The following is a 27,135-nucleotide window of genomic DNA, read 5'->3' on the forward strand; positions in this document are numbered from 1 at the left end:
CTACGCATCTTTTAAATTTAAGACTTTATCATTTTTCAAACTGTCTCTATTGAAAATTGAACAAATGTGCAACTGTTGCTATGATAGTTAATATTATCACCGATTGCCTGCAAAAAGCGATTTCCCTAACACAGATTTCAAAGCTGAATTCCATCCATGGTGAGTGGTGGTGTTCTCCAGTACACAACAAAAGGCAAGCTGCAGCCCTCATGAGCATCCATAGAAGGAGACTGAAGCCGCACCGCTATTGATCGGAATCAGTAGCTCTTCGTGAGTCGCGGTGGGCCATCTATGTCAAGCGCGTCATACTAAATAGTATAAGCAGAGAGAACCCAGCTCAAATTCCTATTCCTATACAAAACAGAAGCTCCTACTGCAGTTAACAAATAACATTTATTATATAAGACCACGTAGTCCTACGTCACCATTGCGAACAACCCCATAGCGCTGTCCCTTGTAGTTTTTTTTTATTTTGTCATTAGGGTGACTATTTCCATGTTAGGATGGTCAATTTTTTTTCAAAAATTACTTTTTTCAAAAATTTATAACGTTTGAACCACTGCACAGTGGTACAGAATGCAGATTTAGGTGGAATGATATGTTTTGAGCCTGAAATTGAAACTTTAGACTAAAAGTCTCTTCTACAAAGTTGTTCGTTATAGTTAGGCCCTCATTTTTATGACAATGAATTCTAGGGTGGTTCCTATTATCATTAAAATCAAAAATCTAACTTTTTTGTTTGAATAAATTAAGGTATACATTCTTCATCAAAGTTACAGCTGAGCTAATTTCAAGCAACTTTGTTGAAAATAACTTTTTTGTATCTCTTAAATTGGCCGATTTAGAGCTATTTTCTTGAATTGAGTTAGGGTGGCTCTTAAAAAAACAGTTTTTTTGCTCTATTTATCTTATTTCGAGTTTCTCAGCAAAGATGTCTTCAGATAACTTTCAGATCTTAAGAAGGCGCAAATTTTTGCTGCAAAAAGCTTGTCAATATCTTTCGCCGATCAAGAGTTATTGACGTTTGTATACTAAAAATATGCACTTTTCAAATGTAAATATCTCTGGTTGGGGCAAACAAAAAAAAGTTTTTTTTGCAGCATTTGAAAGGGCGTATGTTTTTCTCAATGAAAAAATTGGAGGTATGTTATTTTTTTAACTCGTATAAAATCAATTTGAATTTATTCATATTTTTTACTATATTTGAGTATATCTTTTTTATTAGAAGAGATACAGGCAACAAATCCAGCTATAAAACATTCGTCTTAAAGAGTTTTAAAAGTCTCTAGAAGATAACTTTCATTAGAATTTTCAAATAAAAAAGTTATTGGCAAAAGATAGATTTTTTTTTTGACTATATGTTTTAGTATTACTTTGGTACTTGAGCGGGTCGGTTTTCATCTCTTTTTGCCAGTGGTGGCGGGGGGACACCCCTCACCATCCCTCTCCAAAGTGGGAGTTTGGTAAAGAGAGATGAAAAAACCGATTTGTACCTTCCATAAAAGTTGTCCTAGCTCGCTGTTCTAGCATCTATATGCAATCTTCACACTGCCGTACTCTAACGGAACTATCAACTCTATGCTTTCATCTACTCCATCTATCGTATAAAAATTACCACTACAGTCTGTTATTTGAAATTAGCATCTTCAACTAAAAAGATGGATTTCATAGGACCACTCTAATGACAAATTTATAGTTCAGAACTCTCTCACTACGCAGCGCTAGTGTGCATGTGCAATTCCTATATAAACTGTATCTCGAGAGCCTGGCCATATAGAAAGTTGCTGTTTTCAGCAAAGTTGAGCAGGTGATCAAGTCCTTTCGGATGATGGTCATATTAGTTCAGAACACGCTCACTACGCGGCACTAGTGTGCAAGTGAATTTCCTGTATAAGCTGTATCTCGAGAGCCTGGCCATATAGAAGGTTACTGTCTTCAGCAAAGTTGTTCAAGTGACTAGGTCCTTTCGGATGATGGTCATATTATTTCAGAACTCTCTCACTACGTGGCGCTAGTGTGCACATGAACTTCCTTAATATGTTACTTCTGGAAAGCTAGTCCATATAAGATGTTGCTGTGCAATGCGAGGACACGAAACAGAAACGGAACGGATGACGTGTAGAGAGACTGTAAATCGTCAGACGTCATTTTGGAATCCAAGATGGCAGCCATCGGTTCAAGAAAAACTGTCAAATACCCTACAGTATGGATATTTTCGGAAAAGGGATGACGTGTAGAGGACGGAAATCGATTCAAGACGTTATTTTGGAATCCAAGATGGTGGCCATTGGTTCAAGAAAAACTGTCAAATACGCTACAATATGGGTATTTCCGGAAAGGGTACGACGTGTAGAGTCCGGAAATCGATGCCAGATGTCATTTTGGAATCCAAGATGGCGGCCATAGGTTCAAGAAAAACTGGAAAATACCCTTATATAATGTGTAAAATGGCCTAAATTTTCAAGGAAAAATATAAAAACATCAACCTTGAAAACCATAAAAAAGAAATACAATCAATGTTTTTCAATACAAAATCTCAATTCTTTAATATCATTATATCAAGGTGGCCAGTGAATTTATGGGTATTTTCGGCGAGGGCATTGTCGACATCTTGGATTCCAAATTGTCGTCTGGCATTTATTTCTGGTCTCTACACGTCATCCCCATTCCATTTTGGATTTTAAAATTGTGTCCGAAATATATTTACAGCCTCTCTACCCGTCATCCCTACTCCGTTCCGTGTCCTCGCATTGTACAGCAACATCTTATATGGACAAGCTTTCCAGAAATAACATATTAAGAAAGTTCTTATTCATCAGGAAAAATATAATGATATGCGACTAGACTACCATGCGTCTCCATCGATTAATAACGACTGTAACATGGCCACGACGCATGGTAGTCTAGTCGCATAGGAGTATTGAGCGAAAACCCAAAACTTGCTAACTTAAAAAATAATAATTCAAGAACGAAAAAAAAAAAAAACACATCGCTGATTTTGTTATATAATGTGTAGAATAGCCTAAATTTTCAAGGAAAAATATAAAAACATCAACCTTGAAAATCACAATCAATGTTTTTCAATACAAAATCTCAATTCTTTAATATCATTTTGAAATTCCCGATATTTTGTTGCTGAAAGGAATTTACTGAAAGGATTAAAAAAGGTTATTTAAGAAGATTCCCAAGATTCTGGGGTTTCATAATTTGTGTAGAGTCTGAAACTAGAACTTTTTTTTTACAAAATTTGTGATTATTAACAATCTTCGTGATGCAAGATTTGGAGTAAAATAATTAAAATGTGATATTTTGAAAAAAATGTCAAGATCCCAGATTTGAATAAAAAAATCATACTTATGTGTCGTGGAGTTTTAATTGTCACGCTCTGAGACTTGGAAGCATTTTAAGGGTTATAACAAATTACATAAAAATCTGTAGAATCTAGCGGACGAACCCTGGAATTTTTTTTAGTAAAAAGTGTTGATTTCATATATCATATTTCAATATTTCAAATATTGAGAAGGATTCCCACACAGTTTTTGAAGGAGAAGTTCTGAGCAGATTTCCAGAATTAATCTGACATTAAATCCTTAGAAATTATTAGATGGATTTGGAAGGATTTCTGTGGAGAAGAATGCAAGTTCTAAATTAAAAGATTTAAAAAGGAGTTGTGAAAAACAAAATTTTGCGTAAAATTACTACGTGATACTGAGGAGATTTGTATGGGGATCGTGAGGAAAATGAAGAAGAATTCCAAGAGAATTATGATCAGAGTTCAACAAGAAACAGAGTTCATAGAACGTTCTGGCAATAATTTCTACCCTAGTGCGAAAGATTCGTCACAGAACTTCAACAAAATTGATTGCAAAACATTTACTGATAATTAGAAAGAAATTCTCTAAAATACTCCAAGGGGTTTCTGCATAAAATTTCGAATGATTCAGTTTCGGTTGTAACAAATATTTGTTTCCAAAGTCCAGCATCTTCAATATTTTCTTTTAAGGACCATACACTTTAAATCTGAAATTGAGACGACAAAAATCAATATGCAGTATTGCTGAGTTATTAAATTCTAAAAACAATAAGACGGTAAACTGAAGAAAATTATGCAGCAAATAGAGCATGACATTCATTTGCTAAAGAATCACCCTGTTTAAATGGTTTATTCTGAAATTCTGATGTAAAAATTTGTTCCTATGATATGGTTAATTTATTTTGTCCCGGTTCTCTTACCGAGTTCCCGGTATACCTGGTTTGCTGGCCACCCTGCTATATTTTTCCAAAAAGTATTTTAAATTACCTTTCATTTGATATTCTGATCTTTGAAAAAATAGTCATTTTTGAAAAAAAAAATCGAATTTTTGGACCACCCTAACATGACAAAAAACAAAATGGGTGTAATATTTTGCGATAAGGAACAAAACTACAAATTCTTATAAAATTCTGACCACCACTAAATCGTTTTGCTATGGAATGGCTGTATGAGAACATGATAATTCAAAAACCAGTTCAATGGATGGGCGTCATTTGAAGTGCCTAGGATCCGACTGGCCACATCCAGCCATGCTCCGGTAACCCCGGTGAAGTGGTCAGTTTCTAACTGTGATCAAAGTCCATTATGTAGAGATAATGACGCCGCCAGAGAGCACTTTTTAAATACCCTCGAGGCTCAAGGAAGACAACCCTATGTTCCTATCAGAGACGTGTTGGGAACTCGCGATATCTGCTATATGCAGTCGGTTTATGTGTGTCTTCAAATGTCTAATATAAGAATTTAATTCCTTTGTCTTTTGTCTCTCTTCAATAGTTTTTGTTTGTCTTTTCCTCCCGTCTCGATGAGTCTCATCGTCGCCCACTGGTCACCAAAGCCGGTCGAACTTCAGACGAAATTAGAACCGCACTACCGTTCATAACTGGCGACAACGCTCTGATGAGACAACGAAACCTTACCCCCAAGCTCCTCTGCTTCGACAATGTACCTCTCTAACGTCGGGTAAGCCGCGAGTAATCGGCCCAACTCCTACTAGACATAGAATTAATTGAATTTTGTTACAAACAATGAACAATGAACTATCGGCTCCGTAAAGCTAACGCGATTGAGCCTTCCAAATAAACGAACTAGTTAAACATAAAAAAGAGTCCATTATGTGATACTTCAATAAACCAGTTCAATGATAGTCCATTTGTAGTACCACACTGTGGTGACTATGGGCAAAATCCATTATCTGATGGCTAAAATCACATGAGAATTTAAAAACTAGTTCAATGGGTAGTAACTGGTCATATCCCTAGCAGAATTTTTGAATACCTAATTCTGTTCCTGATACCAACATTTTGTTTTGATCAGCTTGACATAACCTGATCAAGAACGAATATCTCGATACCTCGTTGTGTCAAGCTGATCAATTTGTTGAAAAATTTCAAAGACGCCATTTTGAAAAAAAAAAATACAAGACCCAAAATGGTAGATTTTTTGCAAAAATGTAATTGATTGCTCATAACACATAATTATGCAACGCTTCATGCAAATCGGAGAAGGTCGATTCTCGCCAAGTGCAAACCTGCTGACCCATTCGGTTCGGGTGAAAACGGAACTGGAACAGCTTTGGCCCTTTACACAACCCCCACGGAACGGCCAATAACGAACTTAAAAATGACACATATTCGATAAATCTACACTTTGACCCGACCCAAGGCTATTTATGACATCGCGACCGACAATATGTGCTCTTCCGTTTCTTTCTTTCTCCATCTCTGTCTCGCTCCATCCGGCTCGGTACACGGTGTCAATCTGGCACCCACCTCAGGCCATATGAAGGTGATAGCTTTCCGATTCCGATGGACAGTCCAGCCCAGCGCCAGCAGCGAGCTGATAATAATCGATCCACCGACTCTCTGTTGCTGCTGCTGCTTTTATCATTCTTTGGCTTAATCCGGCTTCAGACTTGGCTTCGGGATCCAAACAGACGCAGCAGCCTTCCAAAAATAGTTTCCCCATAATTATCATTAAATATTGAGAGCGCACTTGTTCGGATCGAACTTTTTCCAATAGCTCAGCTCTGCCGCCACCGCCGCCGTTGGGGACCATTTCAGAAGAAGAAGCAAATCTTCGCCCCCGGCTGGTTCGGGTTTCAGAATGAGGAAATTTCCGTCCATTCCATTCCGTTGGATGGGATAAGTAAGCGATTAGGACATTTCTTCGAGTTTAAATATGCTGCTGCTGCTGCTTGCTGCCTGGGGGTTTCGGGAGCGGTACTCTCGAGAGGTCGACGGTTGGCGATAAAGCACGTTCCGCAACGGCGGCGGTCGAATGAGAAGTCCACTTGAAATTGAAAAAGCGAAGGGAATGCATCGATGCACGATGGCCACGTGTGTTCGTGTCCCGTGGCTGGCACACGGGAGGAGGGTCCGGTGCTGTAAATCTCCCCCCTCCCCGTGGAATATGCTGCCTGGCAGATGGCCGTCTGACTTACGTGGTTGTTGTTGTTGTTTAGTTGCATCGGAAGGCGGAAATTATGAGATGATTCAAATTTAATCTATTTTCAAGATAGTTTGTCTTTTCCGGAGTTGGACAGAAGAGGCAGCTTGATGAAGTTTTATGTTTTCGTTCGACTCTTTTCGATGATGGGAGGAAATTTTTTGAATGTTTATTATACATTTGTAAACTAAATTAAATACCATGTGGGAAGGATGGATGATGTTCTAATTTTCGCTCTTCCTCCAACTTAATAACCATTTTGAAAACATACTTTTCTCCGGATACTGCATTGATTCAAAATCAACTTAACGTCTTTAAGACCAAACCATTTCCACTCTATGAAAAATAATTGTAGTAAGTCATTCCAATTTTGTATAAAATCCATGTTTTTAATGTCTTCGCCCATCAAACATGCATTACGTTCCTCAATCCAAGCTCAATTAACAATGCAACACTCGGAACAAGTGCCACTACTTCAGTCCGGGGGGCGCAAACAGAAATCAAAAATTCACACAAGTGCTCCCAGGTGCAGGTCACGAGCTCTGTTGTGCTCATTCGTTCTTGGGAGAAAATAGGCATACGGACCCATTGGCACGAGCCGCCGTCGTTTTCGTTGTTAGAACTTTGATTGTTTTTCTTTCGTTAAGCCGAGTCATGCTGCTGCTGCTCATATCCGCTTGGTATTGTCCTACTGCTATTTGATGAAGGCTCCGAGGCAATTTCGGGAGAACAATGGCGACAATTGGGAAAAAAGTTTCTCCACTTGTTTCTAAACAGCATATATTTGTACAGCAGGGAACAGACGTGGTGCCATCTTCGTGACGGTCGTGGGAGTGTGGTTTCTAAATATTGTACTAGTTTTGGTTTGTGGAAATGTGATGAACTGTATTTGAGCAATCAATTTGAGAATGATCCATCATCCGGCAAAACTCCATTAAACATTCCCGGATTAATGCCAAAAAGGAAAAGGTCCCCTCTATTGTGATAACCACTTCCGATTTTCATGCTCTTCGCACGGAACTTTTGAACTTCGTTAAATTCAAATTTTCATTTCGTGTATTGGCTGAAACCTTAGACGGATTCAAACGTCTTCTTCCGTATCTTACTGATAAGCAACACACATTTTTAACTTACGACACCAGCACTGAACGTCTGTTCAAGGTTGTCTTGACAGTAGTGAATCCCAGGATCAGATCAAAGATGAACTGATAAAATTACTTGGAGTTTAATCAGTCATGCAAATGAAAATGAACACGCAATGGAATTTCCAATGATTTTTATTTAGTTCACTTTAAGCCTAGTGAACTAAACAACCTTAAGGCCTTAGAAAACGCTAGCCTTATGCTCCATGTCCGAGTGAAGTGGGAACACTTCAGGAAGACTGGAGGAAATGTCCTAAACATCACCCATTGCCGTAGGTGCCAGGGAAGGGGTCACGGAACCAAACATTGTTGCATGACAGTTAAATGCAAAGGACACCTGCTCTGCGAAGGAAGATCCTAAGAAATTTAAAAGTTCAAATTGTAGAGAAAACCGCAAATCCAAAATCACGCTGTCTAATCACTCTCTCAGGTGCGTCAAAGACGAGCTGCCGAAGTAATTCGGGGAAGTCAATCTCGCTGGTAATGATCTTAGCAGCAAATACAGCTACTTCGTTCCAAGGTGTCAATTCCAAGCAGACGACAGCGATCCACGTAAGACGGCAAGTTAGCCGTATCACGCCAAGGCAGATGACGTAGCACGTAGCGAACAAACTTTCTCTGTACACTATCAAATCTGGCTATCCAGCATGCTTGGTACGGGCACTAGACGAAAGCACTATACGCTAAGATTGAACGTACTAACGAACAATACAGCGCCGCAGGCATAGCGGAAAGAGCAGTTTGACGCAGCTTCTCTTGAAGATGGCTGGAGGGACATCCGTTCCGCCATAGGTAGTACTGCTGCAGCAGCACTAGGTACTGCGATCCCGGACCGAAGAAATGACTGGTTTGACGGCGAATGCAAACTGTTAGTAGAGGAGAAGAATGCAGCACGGGCGAGAATGCTGCAACACCGCACGAGATTGAATGTGGAGCGATACAGACAAGCGCGGAACAGACAAAACTTGGTATTCCGAAGGAAGAAGCGTCAGTCCATCCAGCTTCTTGGCTTCACCGATGACATCAACATCATGGCACAGAACTTTGAGACGATGGCGGAAACGTACATCAGACTGAAGGCTGAAGCTAGGCGGATTGGACTTGCCAACGCAATCAACGCATCAAAGACAACATACATGAAAGGAAGAGGTTCTAGGGAAGACAATGTTAGCCTCACACCCTGAGTTCAGATTGACGGTGACGAAATCGAGGTGGTGGCGCCGAAAATGATACCAGCAGAGAAATTCAAAGACGCATTACGGCAGGGAATCGTGCCTACTTTGGACTCCGGAGGACGCTCCGGTCGAATATAATTCGCCGCCGCACGAAGTTGACTGTCTACAAGACGCTGATTAGACCGGTGGTCCTATACGGCCACGAGACCTGGACTATGCTCGTGGAGGACCAACGCACCCTTGGTGTTTTCGAACGGAAGGTGTTGCGTACCATCTACGGTGGAGCGCAGATGGATGACGGAACGTGGAGGAGGCGAATGAACCACGAATTGCACCAGCTGCTGGGAGAACCATCTATCGTCCACATTGCAAAAAATGGGCGACTACGGTGGGCTGGGCACGTCGTAAGAATGCCGCACGACGACCCAGTGAAAGTGGTTCTAGAAAGCGACCCAACAGGAACAAAAAGAAGAGGCGCGCAGCGGGCATCGATCAAGTAGAAGGCGACCTGCGGACTCTTCGCAAACTACGAGGCTGGCGAAGTATGGCCATGCATCGAGTAGAGTGGAGACGACTTCTTCGGACAGCTAAGGCCTTGTAGCTTGATTTGTAAGATAAGGTAAGGCATAGCGGATCGCTAAAGTATTCAGATATTTTGAACATAAAGTCAAACTGCCTGTTAGCTCATTGTAGTTTGGTTTGAAGGTCTATTCACAGTCGAGTGTTACTCCCAAATCTTTGATCTGGCTAATTCTCGTTAGCGTTTGCCCGGAAATGGAATAATCCAATATTATCGGGTTTCGTTTGCGGTAAAATGATATCACATTGCACTTGTTGGTGCTGAGCGTCAAGAAGTTACGTGAGCACCAACTCTGCATACGATCCACAATCAGCGGTGCAATTGACATCGTCAGCGTAGAATAGCCGGCATCCAGGTGGCAGTAGACACGAAAGCTCGTTGACGAAAAGCGAAAACAGAAGGGGTCCCAGCTTACTTCCTTGGGGAACGCCGGAAACGTTCGTCCACACTTCAGTACGAGAAGCTCCAATCTTAACGGAACGGTTCGTAAGGTAAGATTTGAACCAGGAGATGAAGGATCCAGACACTCCGAGTTTCTCAAGCTTGCTCAAAAGAATGTTGAGGTCTACCCGGTCACATGCAGCCTTGAGATCAGTGTAGGTAAACAGCGTCGATTTGGCCGCCGGAGCCCGTAGAGCGACACGAATTCGGTCAAATTGGTTGTAACTGAGCGTTTTGGGTAGAATCCAAACACAGCTTCAGAACGGACGTAGGGATGCCGTCTGGGCCGGCAGCAAACGTGAGTTTCAACGTTTGAAGAGCTAGATTGACGGTATGTTCACTGATGTGAAACGGACGGAGCTGAAATGCATCTCATGGACAATCACTAATAGCAATCGTGACTTGATTTTGTGAGGCTGAAGATTCATTGAACGAACTCATAAAATGTAGAGCGAAAAGGCAGCATTTCTCCGGTTCAGAGCTAGCGGTTTGCTGCACAACTGACTTCGTTCTTTTTTGAGTCAGGAATCTGTCGTATTTCCTATAGTCGTTAGTTGTGCGGTTGAACTCCTGCTTCGTAGTATACGAACGATTTTGGCAGTATCTTCGTAGCGATTTTGCCCTATACTGTTTCAGTCGACGCAAGGGAGCGTTAAACCACGAAGGCTTTGGTGCGGGCGGCCAATAGGTACAAATTCAGCCATTATGTCCCAAATCATTTGATTGAAATGTTCAACGACATCGTCAACACATCCAGCTAATTCTAATGGTCGCCAGTCGATGCCGGAAATAGCAGCACTAATCGCAGCACAGTCTGCTCGACGGAAATCCAGTGTACGATTATTTTCGGAACAATCCTCAAAAACGATTGGCCCTGGGAGGTTCATCGGGACGTCTAAAGCAAGGTGGTCTGCATCAAGAAAGATCAGAGGTTCTATAGCTTCCGAAACGGTGCATGCCAGAATTGCAGCTTCGTTAGACAAAACAAGGTCTAGAAAGCAAGCGTTCCTATTCGATACACCATTGATGTGCGTGAGGCCATGTAAAGCGAAACCGTTGATAAGCGTTGAACTAGCAGCCGATAGAACCGATTGAGGCTCAACCTGGAAAGACCCATCGTCCGACTTACTCCACCGGAGCAAAGACTGGTTATAATCTCCGAGCTGCAGCTCATGGAATTCCAAATTGGAAACAGTAGCACCGATAGAGTTCACATGGTCCTGAATTCTAATGAAATCGTTGCGGCGGTCAGGAGGTAAATAGACTAATAACTTGGCGTAGTTATTCTAACCCACAGCTGCTCTAGAGCATCGGAAACAGGTGTCGGATCGATATAACTGTTCCAACGAGTTGAAATAGCGATCCGGACACCTCCACCACGGGTTTTTGCACTGTTGGAGGCATTACGGTCTGTCCATTGGCGACCGATGGAGCCGTGGTGGAAGGTGAAGAGCTGCATACAGTACCACTGGAATTTGAACATACATCAGGAAGAGACAATCCTAGATTAACGTGGTCCTTGCCTACTAGAGCAGGTTGGAAGACCCTCTCTCTTCATCCAACAACGGGTCCGGGACGACTGTGAAGAGCGCAGACAGCGGTATGCAGGACCGTGACGGAGAGATCGATTGCTTCCAAAGTGATTTCCACGACCCGTCCCGGGAATCCAGTGTTTGAAGCATCCTCAGCGTGAAGTCAGAATGAAGTCTAATGTGACAGAACAAGTAGTCCTGTGGGGCGAAACATCTTCAGGCAGGGAACACACATTATTACATTGATACTTGCCTTGACGAGCAAGCTCCGGACACTGGGCCAGAACGACTTGGACTGCATTGACGAAAAAACGGCTCGACTGTGCTAGTAGGTGGATTAGATGCGCTTAGTGTAGCTTTTTAACGTGCGTCCCGGAGTTTCACTTTCAACTGCTAGATCAGGATGACTGCAACTGCATACAACACGAACCGGCACGGCAGAGTTCAGCGGCATAGAGACCAGCGTGAAATTCGTTCTGGTGCAACCAGAGCCACCTCATTGGCTGACGTGGAAGAAGCACGGGTAAGGGAAATATCATCAGGAGAGACGGGGCTGAGCGAATTACTGCGAGTACTTGCTAAGTATTGAAGTGTGGAAGACCCCTTTCGCAATTCCACACACAGGGTCGGAATGAATCCGATGGCTGGAACAAGTGATCGGCGCGACTGTGGTGGACGGATCAGGATCGGGGGAATTAAATAATGAAGTCCAAGTTGGGTTTTGAACCTTAGCCAATCTCAGGCCTAAGAATTGTAAAGTGTTAACTAGTTCTAGGCAGCTCCCACACCTGGACCCTACCTATCGACCCATCAACTCATGAACCGGGGACCAACGGCTTTGATCAGAGATGTTATGCCTCAGAAAATCGAGGCGGCGCCGACTGGGATTGAACCCAGGCCTGCTGGGGTGAGAGGTAATCACACTTACCACTACACCACCGGCGCCGCTGTTAACTAGTTCACGGACACATAATGTTTCTCAACACTTCTTTAAGGATTCTGCAATTTCCTTGAAATTATTTGAACTGCCCTTTCATATCTGTCTTGATGATCTCGGAGCTTTCCTACGGCTCTTAATTCTATTGAAGATCTCGGTTCTGCTCTGAAATAAATGGAATTCCCGTAATCACCTTTAGTTTAAAATGGTGACAATAGATTCCCAGGACTTCTGTGAAGTTCCTGAAATATTTCTGAACTTTTCATAATTTCTCTGAAGGTCTCTGTAGTCCCTTGAAATTCTGGAAGCATCTTAAGGATTCTCGTTTTTTTTCAGCACATCATGGAACTATCCTGGTTTTTTTTTAATCTCCCGCTTATAGATCTTTAAACTGTTCCAAAAGTTTGGACTAAAATTACGGGAACTGCCCTTAAGATCGCTGAGATTCCACAATTTTCCTCAAATTCTCTATATTTCTGAAGATCTCTTGACCCCGGTGAAGTTCCCTGAAATTCTAGGAACTTCTTAACAGTTCCTGCAGCTTTTCGGATGCTAATATAATCATTTTGAGGTTCTTAAAGCTTCCACTAAGGTTCCAGAAGTTTGTTTATGAAGCTTAACTGAAATTCTCAGCATTTCCTTTCATTGGTCCAGAATATCCTCCAGACCTCAGAACTTCTGTAATTCCTACAATTGTTGTGAAGTAATGGGATGGGTTAGGTTAGGTTACTTTATTAAAGAGAGTTCCAGCCATTGGCGAAACTTCAAGACATTGGATAATTTGAGATCTTAGACTTACTCAAATAAATTAAGTGTTAAACTTCAACATTGAATGGATACCCATTTTCATTTTCAAAAATTTATATCTCGGAAATGCCAAGGCCGATCAAATTGAGATTTTTTAACTTCGTTCAGATGAGCGGTTCTTATATCTGTTGGGTGGTTATCCCCCTTAGCCTCTCCTTTCTTTGTTATATATTTAAGAATGTGTTGGCACGGGGGTGTATTTTTCAATCTTTACCATATGTCTTACTTATCATTGCAACATATTTTTTTTTTTCGTAGAACTTCCAAAAATCATAGAGAACTATCATAAGACCACATGCCTTCCATGGAATTGGTTCAAGATGTTCCAGATTAGAGATAACCATATCATGTGACATATCAAATCACATCTACTAGATGAAATATGACCAATGGCACTCAAAATAATAACCATAGAGCCATATGGCGACCGTAGAACCGGTTCTGGATATTCCGGATTATGGTTCCATGTGCTCAAATTTGTTTTCTCTCATAACCATATCAAGCGACATATCAAATCACATCTACTCGACGATATATGATCAATGGCACACAAAACGACATCCTTAGAGCCATATGGCTGCCGTAGAACTGAAGAAGTCGTCTCCCCTCTACTCAATCCATGGCCACACTTCGCCAGCCTCGTAGTCTGCGAAGCGTCCACAGGTCGCCTTCTACTTGGTCGATCCACCTCTTCTTCTTGTTCCTGTTGGGTCGCTTTCTAGAACCATTTTCACTGGGTCGTCGTGCAGCATTCTTACGACGTGCTCAGCCCACCGTAGTCGCTCAATTTTTGCAATGTGGACGATGGATGGTTCTTCCAGCAGCTGGTGCAATTCGTGGTTCATTCGCCTCCTCCACGTTCCGTCATCCATCTGCACTCCACCGTAGATGGTACGCAACACCTTCCGTTCGAAAACACCAAAAGTCCAGGTCTCGTGGCCGTAGAGGGCCACCGGTCTAATCAGCGTCTTGTAGACAGTCAACTTCGTGCGGCGGCGAATTTTATTTGACCGAAGTGTCCTCCGGAGTCCAAAGTAGGCACGATTTCCTGCCATAATGCGTCTTTGAATTTTTCTGCGGGTATCATTTTCGGCGGTCACCAGTGAGCCCAAATACACGAACTCATCGACCACCTCGATTTCGCCACCGTCAATCTGAAATCTAGGTGTGAGGCTAAAATTGACTTCCCTAGAACCTCTTCCTTTCATGTATTTTGTCTTTGATGCGTTGATGGCAAGTCCAATCCACCTAGCTTCAGCCTTCAGTCTGATGGACGTTCCCGCCATCGTCTCAAAGTTCCGTGTCTTGATGTCGATGTCATCGGCGAAGCCAAGAAGCTGGATGGACTTCATGAAGATCGCGCCACTCGTGTCTATCCCTGCTCTTCTGATCACACCTTCTAACGCGATGTTGAATAGCAGACACGAAAGTCCATCACCTTGCCGTAACCCCCTTCGAGATTAAACGGGACTCGAGAGTGTCCCTGATACTCGAACAACGCACATCACTCGATCCATCGTCGCCTTGACCAATCGCGTCAGTTTATCTGGAAATCCGGTAGCGCGGGCACTCATGAATCCCACCTGGTATTGCCCCACGAACTCTCTTGCAAATATTGACAGGCGGCGACATAGAATTTGGGAGAGTTCCTTGTAGGTGGCGCTCAGCAGTGTGATCGCGCGGTAGTTGCAGCAATCCAACTTGTCGCCCTTTTTGTAGATTGGGCATATGACACCTTCCATCCACCCCTCCGGTAATATCTCCTCCTCCCAAATCTTGGTAATTACCCAGTGCTTCACCACTGTATTTTAATAGCTCACTTGGTAGTTGATCTACACCAGTTGCTTTGTTGTTCTTCAGCCAACCGATCTCCTCCTCAACTTCTTGAAGATCAAGGGCCGGTAGCCTGTCGTCTTCTGCGCGTGCTCCAAGGTCTGTTGCCGTGCCACCTTCGTTTTCTGCTGTATCACCGTTGAGGTGCTCGTCAAAGTACTGCTTCCACCTCTCAATCACCTCACACTCGTTCGCGAGAAGGTTACCGTCCAAGTCCTTGCACATATCGGCTCGGCACGTAGCCTTTGCACGAATTATTTAGCTTCTCGTAGAACTTCCGTTTGTCGCTTACGCGGTACAGATTTTCCATCGCCTCGCGATCTCGGTCTTCCTGCTGACGCTTCTTCCTTCGGAATACCGAGTTTTGTCTGTTCTGCGCTTGTCTGTATCGCTCCACATTCAATCTCGTGCGGTGTTGCAGCATTCTTCTTCTCTACTAACAGTTTGCATTCACCGTCAAACCAGTCATTTCTTCGGTCCGGGATCGCAGTACCTAGTGCCGCTGCAGCAGTACTACCTATGGTGGAACGGATGTCCCTCTAGTCATCTTCAAGAGGAGCTGGGCCAAGCTGCTCTTCCGTGGGTAGTGCAACTTCCAGCTTCTGCGCGTAGTCCTGGACAACTCCGGCGTACCGTAGTTGCGCAATGTTGGGTCACGGCGTTCGACTCCGAACATTATCTATAGAACCATACTATATGATCGTCGTAAAACTAGCTCAGATATTTTTGTTTATGGTGACGAAATTTACCATACGGGACCATAATCCGGAATATCCGTAACCGATGCCCATATCAGAGATATCAAATTTAACCATGGTGAACTATAATCCGTAAGTAGTACAATTATAGTCTATGTCCTGGGAAGCCGAGAAACAACAGCTTCGAATTGTTCGAAAATTAGAACATAATGGCATCGATTGGCCTACAGGAAGAATGATCAAGTGGAACAAAAAAGGTTGAAAACCACTGTTTTAGATTAATAGGATTCACAGCATTTTCTTTGAGAACCATCCTGACGTCCTGACGCAAATACCTTTTTCCATAATGCAATAGGAACCATCTCACGAAATCAACCACTAAGCCCTCTCTCTTCCGGAGTAGACCCTAGAGAACACTAGCCTAGAACCGACGCTGCTGCTTGAATGTTGAATTCCACCTACAAAAAAGAACCCATCTCCCCCTTATGGGTTAGTGGCAACAAGACCAAAAGCAACAGCGTGCGGGGAGGGGATGGGGGGACATTCGCTTCTTGGAGTTTGCAAAATTCGATTTCGATTTTCTTCTTTGGCCTGGGCAAGTGGGTGGGTGGCCCTGGTGACCGAGTTTCCCACGATTCCCGTAGAGCCTTCCCGGAGGACTACACTCTCCGAACCAAACCGGTGTGTAGGGAGAGCGCATCGTGTTGTCGTCATGAATAATCAAACAATTACCCTTTACCTAGATTTTTACGCCTCCTCACTCTCTCACAAACACCGACCGGCGCGCGGTCGGTGCATGTGAGTGCCATATAATCGAAACGACGCCCGAAAAACATGGCACACATAAATAACCGGGTGGTAGATTCGGTAGATTTGCTGCCGGAATGCTTCGGACAAGAAAAATCTTTCTCATTATTTGAAACTACGACGACGACGACGACGATGCCGATAAGTTCCCTTATCAAACGGACCCAATCTTGCAGTTCGTGTGTGCTTTGTAGATGTGTAGCTATTCCAGCAGCCAAGATCGAGGTGAGAATTTTAATGCATTATTCATCAGCGTATATTTTCACCGGCAAATGGGAAAATGGGAACTGCGACATTCCGGTGTTCCGGTAGGTTGACCCAGGTAGGGAAAAAAACAGCTGCAGTTGTCGGTGTGTTTCTTTCCCATTTGAACCTTGAAATTGAATCCGGTTCCGTCGACATGGATGTGACCCTAGAGAAGAATGAAGCGGAGATGGGAGGGGGAGGGGGGAGGACTTACCTGTTTGCTTGCCTCCAAACATTCCGCTTCCAGACAGACTTCCTTGGTCAGATAGCTGGGAAGCCGAGGCCAGAAGATGGCAAGTAGGATTATCACCAACAGCAGTAGTAGGGTGACCAGGATTAGGGTGACGAAGGGACGTTCGGATTTTTTGGAGATTTCGAACGTGGTCAGCAGCCGGTCGTAGGATGCTGGAAAGGGAGAAAATGGTGGTTAGCAGCGGGCTGAGAATATTTATCGAATGAATTGCATGCTAAAATTGATCGATGGAGGCTTCAATTGCAACGAGTGATTGAAGCGCAGTGGAAATTGAACGACAGAAGGTCGAATGGACAAAGGGTCGAATGGACAAAAGGTCCAATGATGCTTACAGGGACAAAATGTCAGCGTTCCAAGGAACTATCCAGGGTCTAAAGAAGGAGTATAATCGAGAAAGTGAATTCAACCTTTTGTCTATTTTGACCTTTTGTCCATTCGACTTTATGTCCATTAGACCTTTTAACCACATGCACCAATGAGATGTTAACACTCAGTTTGGGATTATCTTACAAGATGGCGCACAGGGGTTGGAGAAGTACCAAATCGCGGCATCAAATAAAAGCTCATCAGCGATGCATTATGGAATGTATCTTCAGCAAAGTTGGGTCTTCATTTTGTGAGATTAACCTAGTTCGGAATTCTGCCACTAGTGTGGCACTGTTGCTAACTTGTTCATAAAGCATACCGTTTTGGATGGATTTTCTAGAAAGTGAAGAAGACAAAAATCATGTGATGTCAAAAACGAGAAGACACTGTAGAAGGATGATGCATTCGACATATTTTTTATACAATGTCCTTTTGAATAATTTTCTTCTTCTTTTGAGATTTTGAGCATTTTTTGGAATCAAAATATCAATGGCTAATTTTGAGCACGATATTTTGACAGCATGATTTTTGCTTTTGTTCTGTAAATTTTGAAGAATTTATTCAAGTTTTAAAAAGACCTGTAAATGCCGAAGAAGTTGTGGTTCTGGGAACTCCATCGAAGTTTTCCCAATTTGTGGGAACTCTTTTTTCCCTAACATTATTGGAACTTTCCTAAGGTTCTGTGAAGCACTTCCCTGAAATTATGGGAATAACTTATCGGAAGTTCATGGAAGAACTTTTCCAGAGTTCATGGATGAACTTGCCAGAGCTTCAAATAAGTTCATCCCTGAAGTATTGAGAATAAGTTTCCTGGAGTTCTGAGTTCTCAAGTTTTGGGAAGCATTTCCCTCAAGATCTGGGAAGATATTGCCTCAAGTTCTGGGAAGAACTTCCCTCATATTCTGGGATGAATTTCCCTCAAGTTCTGGGATGAACATCTCTAAAATGTTGGGAAGAATTTTTCTGAAGTTTTGTGAGAAACTTTTCTGAAGGTCTGCGAAGAAATCTCCCAAGTAGCACACTTGGTACCAAACGGTTGAGGTAACTTGTATGTGACCTATTTTAGTCACAAGTTGCTGCAAGATCCTGCCACAGCATTGTGCTGGTTGGGGTTCTGAAGTTCTGAGAAGAATTTCCCTAATGTTTTGAGAAGAACTTCCCTCATGTTTTGAGAAGAAATTCCCTCAAGTTCTGGGATTATCTTCCGTTAAGTTTTAGGATGAGCTTCCCTTAAGTTCTGGGAAGAATTTGCCTTATGTTATGGATTTTTTTTCCAAAACTTCTGGGAAATACTCCCATAAAATTCTTTGAAGAATTTATTTAAAGTTCTGGGAAGATATTTCCTTAAGTTCTGGGAAGAATTTCCCTGGAATTGTGGGAAGTTATTCCAAAAACTTGCAGCAAATGTTATTCCGAGGATCTTGGAAGAACTTCCCAAAAGTATTGGGAAGACCATCCTTGAAGTTCAGGGAAGAAGTTCCTAAAGATCTGGGAAGATGTTCCGTGAAGTTATTGAGAAAAACTTCCCTCGAGTTTTGGGACTATTTTACTGAAGCTCTGAGAAAAACTTTTCTGAAGATCTATGAAGATATGGCAAGACTTTTTCTTAAGATCTTCCCTAAAGCTATTGGAAGAACTTTTCTATAGTTTTGGAAAGAACGTCCCTAAAGTTCATGCAAAAATGTCCCTGACATTTTTAGACGAACTTTACTGCAGTTCTAGAAAGAACTTCCCTGGAGCTCTGGGAAGAGCATTTCTGAAGTTCTGGATAAAACTTATCTGGAGTTCAATGATGGAATTTTTTGAAGTTTTGGCAAGAACATCCCCCTTTTTGGTAGGAGCTTTCCTGAAGTTCTGGGAAGAACTTCCTTGACGTTCTGGGAAGAACTTCTTTAAAGTTTTGAGAAGAACTTCCCTCAAGTTTTGCGAAGAAATTCCATCAAGTTCTGGGATTATCTTCCGTTAAGTTCTGGGATGAGTTTCCCTTAAGTTCTGGGAAGAATTTCCCTGATGTTATGGAATTTTTTTTCCAAAACTTCTGGGAGATACTCCCTTAAAGTTCTCTGAAGAATTTATTTAAAGTTCTGGGAACAACTTCTTCTCAAGTTTTGGGAAGAATTTCCCTGGAATTGTGGGAAATTTTCCCCTAAAATTGTAGGAATTATTATTTTGAGAATCTTGGAAGAACTTCCTTGAAGTTCAGGGAAGAAGTTCTCTAAAGATCTGTGAAGATGTTCCATGAAGTTTTGAGAAAAACTTCCCTCAAGTTCTGGGATGATTTTACTGGGGTTCTGAGAAAAACTTATCTGAAGATCTATGAAGAAATGGGAAGGTTTTTTTCTTAAGTTCTGGAGAAGACTTCGCTAAAGCTCTTGGAAGAACTTTCCTATAGTTTTGGAAAGAACGTCCCTAAAGTTCATGCAAAAATGTCCCTGAAATTTTTAGACAAACTTTACTGCAATTCTAGAAAGAACTTCCCAGGAGCTCTAGGAAGAGCATTTCTGAAGTTATAAGAAGAATTTCACTGAAGTTCTGGATAAAACTTATCTGGAGTTCTAGGAAGGACTTTTATGAAGTTTTTGAAAGAACATCCCTAAAGGTTTGGGAAGAACATCTTTGAAATTTTGGAAAGAGCTTTCCTGAAGGTTTGGGAAAAACTTCCTTGACATTCTGCGATGAACTTCTCTAAAGTTTTGAGAAGAACTTCCCTCAAGTTTTGAGAAGAAATTTTCTCAAGTTCTGAGGTTATCTTCCGTTAAGTTCTGGGATGAGCTTCTCTTAATTTCTGGGAAGAATTTCCCTGATGCTATGGAATTTTTTTTCAAAACTTCTGGGAAAACTCCCTTAAAGTTCTCTGCAAATTTTGTTTAAAGTTCTGGGAAGAATTGCTTCTCAAGTCCCTGGAATTGTGGCTTGTTTTCCCCTAAACTTGTAGGAAGGACTATTTTGAGGACCTGGGAAAATCTTCGCGAAAGTACTGGGAAGACCATCCTTGAAGTTCTCTAAAGATCTGGCAAAAAGTTCCATGAAGCTTTGAGAAAAACTTCCCTCGAGTTCTGTGACGATTTTACTGGAGTTCTGCGAAAAACTTTTCTGAAGATCTATGAAGATATGGGAAGATTTTTTCTTAAGTTCTGAAGAAGACTTCCCTAAAGCTTTTGGAAGAAAGTTCCTATAATTTTGGAATAAATACGTCTCTAAAGTTCATGCAAAAATGTCCCTGCAATTTTAAGACAAACTTTACTGCAATTCTAGAAAGAACTTCCCTGGAGCTCTGGGAAGAGAATTTCTGGAGTTCTGAGAAGAACTTCACTAAAGTTCTGGATTAAACTTATCTGGAGTTCTATGAAGGACTTTTTTGAAGTTTTGGGAAGACCATCCCTAATGGTTTGGGGAGAACTTCGTTGAAATATTGGGAAGAACTTCCTTGACATTCTGGGAGTTTTGAGAAAAAATTCTTTCAAGTTCTGAACTTCCCTTAGGATCTGGGTAGAATTTCACTGATGTTATGGGAAAATTTTCCAGAAGTTCTGGAACATATTCCCTTAAAGTTCTCTGAAGAATTTCTTACAAATTCTGGGAAGAACTTCTTCTCAAGTTTTGGGAAGAACTTCCATGGAATTGTGGGAAGTTGTTCCCTGAACTTGTAGGAAGGACTATTTTGAGGATCTTGGACGATTTTTGCTAAAGTACTGGGAAGACCATCCCCTTAAGTTCTCGCAAGAAGTTCTATGAAGTTTTGAGAAAAACTTCCCTCAAGTTCTGGGAAGATTTTACTGGAATTCTGAGAAAAACTTTTCTGGAAGTTTTGAAACTTCCCTAAAGCACTTGAAAGAACTACCCTATAGTTTTGGAAATAACGTCCCTAAAGTTCATGGACAAACTTCCCTGAAGTTTTTTGACGAACTTTACTGAAGATCTGACAAGACTCTGGACTCTGGGAAGAGCATTTCTGAAGTTCTGAGAAGAACTTTTTTGAAGTTCTGAGAAGAATATCTCTCAAGTTTTGGGAAGAACATCTCTGAAGTTCTGGAAAAAACTTCCCTGGAGTTCTAGGCAGAACTTTTCTGTAGTTCTGAGAAAGACTTTTCTGATGTTTTGGGAGGAACATTCTTAAAGTACTGGGAAGAACTTCTCGGAAGTTTTGGGAAGAGCTTTCCTGAAGTTTTGGGAAGAAACTTCTTGATATTCTGGGAAGAACATATCTAAAGTTCTGAGAAGAATTTCCCTCATGTTCAGGGATGAGCTTCCCTTAAGTTCTGGGATGAGTTTCCCTAAATTTTTGGTAAGAAGATTCCTGAAGTCGTGGGCAAATTTTTTTAGGTTTTGGGAAGAACTTCCGTAAAGTTCTCTGAAGATTTTTTTTTTGAAATTCTGGGAAGAACCTCTTCTCAAGTTCTGGCAAGAACTTCGCTGGAAGGTAGTTCCCTAAACTTGTTGGAAGGACCTTTTGAGGTTGTGGGAGGAACTTCCTAAAAGAACTGGGAAGAACATCCTTCAAATTCAGGGAAGAAGTTCCATAAAGTTCTGGAAAGAAGTTTTGAGAAAAACTTCCCTCAATTTCTGGGAAGATTTCACTGATCTTCTGAGAAAAACTTTTCTGATGTTCTATGAAGATATGGGAGGAGTTTTTTTTTTAAGTTCTGGAGAAAAAAAAACTTCCCTAAAACTCTTGGAAATTTTTCTATAGTCTTACAAAAAACGTCCCTAAAGTTCATGGAAAAATTTCTGGGATGAGCTTCCCATGAGTTCTGAGAAGAACTTCCCTAAAGTTCTGAGAAGAACATCTTTGCAGTCGTGGGAAAATTTTCCCAAAATTCTGTGAAGTACTTCCTGAAAGTTCTCTGAAGAACTTCTTTAAAGTTCTGGGAAGAACTTCTTCTTAATTTCTGGGAAGAAATTCTTCTCAAGTTCTGGGAAAAACTTTCCAGGAATTGTGAGAAGCAGTTCTCTGAACTTCTAGGAAGGACTTTTTTGATTACCTGGGAAGAACTTCCTTGAAGTACTCGGAAGAACAGCCCTTAAGTTCAGGAAATAAATTAAGGTCTGGGAAGAAATTCCATGAAGTTTTGAGAAAACTTCCCTCAACTTCTGGGAAGATAATACTGGAGTTCTGAGAAAAACCTTTCTAAAGTTCTATGAAGATATGGGAAGAAATTTCCTCAAATTCTGGATAAAACTTCCCTAAAGCTATTGGAAGATCTTTTCTATAGTTTTGAAAAGATCATCTGGATCAACTTTCCCTGGAGCTCTGGGAAGAGCATTTCTGAAGTTATGAGAAAAAATAAAATACAGCTTCGCTGGAGCTCTAGGGAGAACTATTCTGTAGTTGCGAGAAGAACTTTTCTGAAATTTTGGGAAGAACATCCATAAAGTTCTGGAAGGAACATTGAAGTTTTGGGAAGAACTTCCTTGGTGTTCATGGAGGAACATCCGTCAAGTTCTAAGAAGAATTTTCCTGGAGTTCTGGGAAAACCTTTCCTAAAATTCTGGGAAGAACTTCCCTTCAGTTCTGGGAAAAATTGCCTCAAGTTGTAGATAGAACATTTCTAGAGTTCTGGGAAGAACTTTCCCGAAGTTTATTCCAGGAAATTTGTCAAGTTTTCAGGTTTATCAGGTATTATTCTGACGATCTTAAATTGACCTACAATTTCAATCAAGTCTCTCTGATTTTCACCCATGATACTAGAATGATCATAAATTATTTGGAAAAGCAACAGATGATAATAGGTCTTCCTCAAATCCTCGGATTTTTTTAAGGCCTCAGGTTGATCCGGTATTAATTTAATGTTACTTGCAGAGATTTCCACAAGTTCGCAGAATTTTCCTGGTGGAAGTAGACTCTACTGAAGTTTTCAGAATTTTCATCAAGTTCGCCGCCTTTACTGAAATTGACAGAATATTTTTGAAATTCACAGAATTTTGCACAAATTCATAAACATTCTTGAATTAAGTAATATTTTCCTGAAAATCGTACACTTACTTGAAGTTCACAGACTTCCCTACACACTAAGATTTTGTTTCCGTGTTCGGTAAATTTTACCGAAATCAGAACAGCTGAACGTTCGGGAAAACTTTGAAGGCTACTAAATTTGAAAATAATATCAAAACATGTTCAACCTTGTTTAAATGATCAAATCTTGTAATTTTAGTTGAAATTTAGTTTCAAAGTAGCTGAAAAGCAATTGAATTGAAGTGCATTAATTTTACCGGAAAGTTCAGCTGTTCAGATTTCGGTAAAAATTACCGAAGTCGGCGATAATTTCTAAGTGTGTAAAGTTCCCAGATTTTTCTTGAAATTTTCAGAATTTCCGTCAAGTTTACAAAACATTCTAAAAATGTCCTGAACTTTCCTGAAATTCGCAGAATTTTCCAGGAGTTCTATAATTTTTTCTGAACTTTTCAAAACGTTCCAGAAATTCGTTGCAATTTTATGAAGTTCGCAGAATTTTCCTGAAGCTTACCGGCTTCACTGAAATTGGCAGAATATTTTTGAAATTCGCAGACTTTCTTGAATTAGGTAAAATTTTCCTGAAATTCGTAGACTTACTTGAAGTTCACAGACTTCCCTAAAGTAGTCAGATTTTTCCTGAAATTTGCAGAACATTCCCAAACTTTCCTGAGCTTTTCTGAAATTTGCAGAATTTTCCAGGAGATCTTGAAATTTTTCTGAACTTTTCAAAACATTCCAGAAGTTCGATGAAATTGGCAGAATACTTTTGAAGTTAACGGAAATTCCCAGAAATTCACAAATTTCCGTGACTTTCTATAATTTAGTGAAATTTTCTGAAGTTTTATAAAATTTACAGACTTCCTTGAAGTTCACAGACTTCCTTGAGGTTAACAGACTTCGATGAAGTTCACTGATTTTTCCTGGAGTTCTCAGATTTTTCCTGAACTTTACAGAATATTCCTGAAGTTTGCAAAGCTTTCCAAAAACACGCTGCACTTTCTTGAAGCTCGCAGAATTTTATTCAAGTTCATGAAAGTTTTCTGAATTTAAAAAAAAATCCAACAGTTTATTAAAATTTTCCTGATTTTCACCTAGGAAACTAGAATGATCAGAAATTATTTCTAAAACCAGCCGATGATCTCTGTTAGGTCTCCCTGAAATCCTCAGAATTGTTTCTTCAAGACCTCAGTTTGATCCGGTATTACTTTAAAGATTTGTAGCTCACCGACTTCACTGAAATTTGCAGAATACTTTTAAAATTCGCAGAATTTCCCAGAAATTCACAAATTTCCGTGAAGCTCGCAGACTTTTTATAATTTAGTGCGATTTTCAGAAGTTTTATAAAGTTGACAGACTTTCTTGAAATTCACACCCTTCCCTGATGTTCCCTGATTTTTCTTAAAGTTCGCCGATTTTTCCTGAAAAATTCAGAATATTCCTGAATTTTGCAAAGCTTTCCAAAAATAGGCTGCACATTCCTGGAACTCGCATAATTTTATTCGGGTTCATAAAAGTTTTCTGAATTTATCAAAAATTTCCAGAAGTTTTCTTGAAGTAGCCAGAATTTTTTCTGAAATTCGTAGATTTTTCTAGAAGTTCATTGAAATTCCATGTAGATCTCTTTACTGAAGTTTTGGAGAGAACTTCCCTGGAGCTCTAGGAAGAGCATTTCTCAAGTTCCGGGAAGAGCAGTTCTGAAGTTCTGTCTCTCAAGTTCTGGATAGAACTTCCATCAACATCTCTGAAGTGCTGGATAAAACTTCACTGGAGTTCTAGGAAGAACTTTTGCAACAGATGATAATAGGTCTTCCTCAAATCCTCGGATTTTTTTAAGGCCTCAGGTTGATCCGGTATTAATTTAATGTTACTTGCAGAGATTTCCACAAGTTCGCAGAATTTTCCTGGTGGAAGTAGACTCTACTGAAGTTTTCAGAATTTTCATCAAGTTCGCCGCCTTTACTGAAATTGACAGAATATTTTTGAAATTCACAGAATTTTGCACAAATTCATAAACATTCTTGAATTAAGTAATATTTTCCTGAAAATCGTACACTTACTTGAAGTTCACAGACTTCCCTACACACTAAGATTTTGTTTCCGTGTTCGGTAAATTTTACCGAAATCAGAACAGCTGAACGTTCGGGAAAACTTTGAAGGCTACTAAATTTGAAAATAATATCAAAACATGTTCAACCTTGTTTAAATGATCAAATCTTGTAATTTTAGTTGAAATTTAGTTTCAAAGTAGCTGAAAAGCAATTGAATTGAAGTGCATTAATTTTACCGGAAAGTTCAGCTGTTCAGATTTCGGTAAAAATTACCGAAGTCGGCGATAATTTCTAAGTGTGTAAAGTTCCCAGATTTTTCTTGAAATTTTCAGAATTTCCGTCAAGTTTACAAAACATTCTAAAAATGTCCTGAACTTTCCTGAAATTCGCAGAATTTTCCAGGAGTTCTATAATTTTTTCTGAACTTTTCAAAACGTTCCAGAAATTCGTTGCAATTTTATGAAGTTCGCAGAATTTTCCTGAAGCTTACCGGCTTCACTGAAATTGGCAGAATATTTTTGAAATTCGCAGACTTTCTTGAATTAGGTAAAATTTTCCTGAAATTCGTAGACTTACTTGAAGTTCACAGACTTCCCTAAAGTAGTCAGATTTTTCCTGAAATTTGCAGAACATTCCCAAACTTTCCTGAGCTTTTCTGAAATTTGCAGAATTTTCCAGGAGATCTTGAAATTTTTCTGAACTTTTCAAAACATTCCAGAAGTTCGATGAAATTGGCAGAATACTTTTGAAGTTAACGGAAATTCCCAGAAATTCACAAATTTCCGTGACTTTCTATAATTTAGTGAAATTTTCTGAAGTTTTATAAAATTTACAGACTTCCTTGAAGTTCACAGACTTCCTTGAGGTTAACAGACTTCGATGAAGTTCACTGATTTTTCCTGGAGTTCTCAGATTTTTCCTGAACTTTACAGAATATTCCTGAAGTTTGCAAAGCTTTCCAAAAACACGCTGCACTTTCTTGAAGCTCGCAGAATTTTATTCAAGTTCATGAAAGTTTTCTGAATTTAAAAAAAAATCCAACAGTTTATTAAAATTTTCCTGATTTTCACCTAGGAAACTAGAATGATCAGAAATTATTTCTAAAACCAGCCGATGATCTCTGTTAGGTCTCCCTGAAATCCTCAGAATTGTTTCTTCAAGACCTCAGTTTGATCCGGTATTACTTTAAAGATTTGTAGCTCACCGACTTCACTGAAATTTGCAGAATACTTTTAAAATTCGCAGAATTTCCCAGAAATTCACAAATTTCCGTGAAGCTCGCAGACTTTTTATAATTTAGTGCGATTTTCAGAAGTTTTATAAAGTTGACAGACTTTCTTGAAATTCACACCCTTCCCTGATGTTCCCTGATTTTTCTTAAAGTTCGCCGATTTTTCCTGAAAAATTCAGAATATTCCTGAATTTTGCAAAGCTTTCCAAAAATAGGCTGCACATTCCTGGAACTCGCATAATTTTATTCGGGTTCATAAAAGTTTTCTGAATTTATCAAAAATTTCCAGAAGTTTTCTTGAAGTAGCCAGAATTTTTTCTGAAATTCGTAGATTTTTCTAGAAGTTCATTGAAATTCCATGTAGATCTCTTTACTGAAGTTTTGGAGAGAACTTCCCTGGAGCTCTAGGAAGAGCATTTCTCAAGTTCCGGGAAGAGCAGTTCTGAAGTTCTGTCTCTCAAGTTCTGGATAGAACTTCCATCAACATCTCTGAAGTGCTGGATAAAACTTCACTGGAGTTCTAGGAAGAACTTTTTTGCAGTTCTGACAAGGATTTTTCTGAAGTTTGTTTTGGGAATAACATCCCTAAAGTTCAAGAAAGAACTTCT

The 27,135-nt window shown here is 40.5% G+C and overlaps 1 protein-coding gene across 1 annotated transcript in view; it reads right to left on the reverse strand.

Annotated features, from left to right (window-relative positions):
- goe (gone early) overlaps positions 1–27,135 on the reverse strand; it is a 284,648-nt gene that overhangs the window by 133,238 nt on the left and 124,275 nt on the right. The window contains exon 4 of the mRNA XM_065228890.1: positions 16,891–17,081. Within this exon, the coding sequence (XP_065084962.1) occupies positions 16,891–17,081 (191 nt within the window). The remainder of the gene's footprint in view (positions 1–16,890; positions 17,082–27,135) is intronic.

The sequence above is a fragment of the Ochlerotatus camptorhynchus genome, unplaced genomic scaffold (assembly GCF_037179485.1).
Source record: "Ochlerotatus camptorhynchus isolate MF236.1 unplaced genomic scaffold, CSIRO-AGI_Acam_v1.1 ptg000304l, whole genome shotgun sequence".
Classification (NCBI taxonomy): Eukaryota; Metazoa; Arthropoda; class Insecta; order Diptera; family Culicidae; genus Ochlerotatus; species Ochlerotatus camptorhynchus.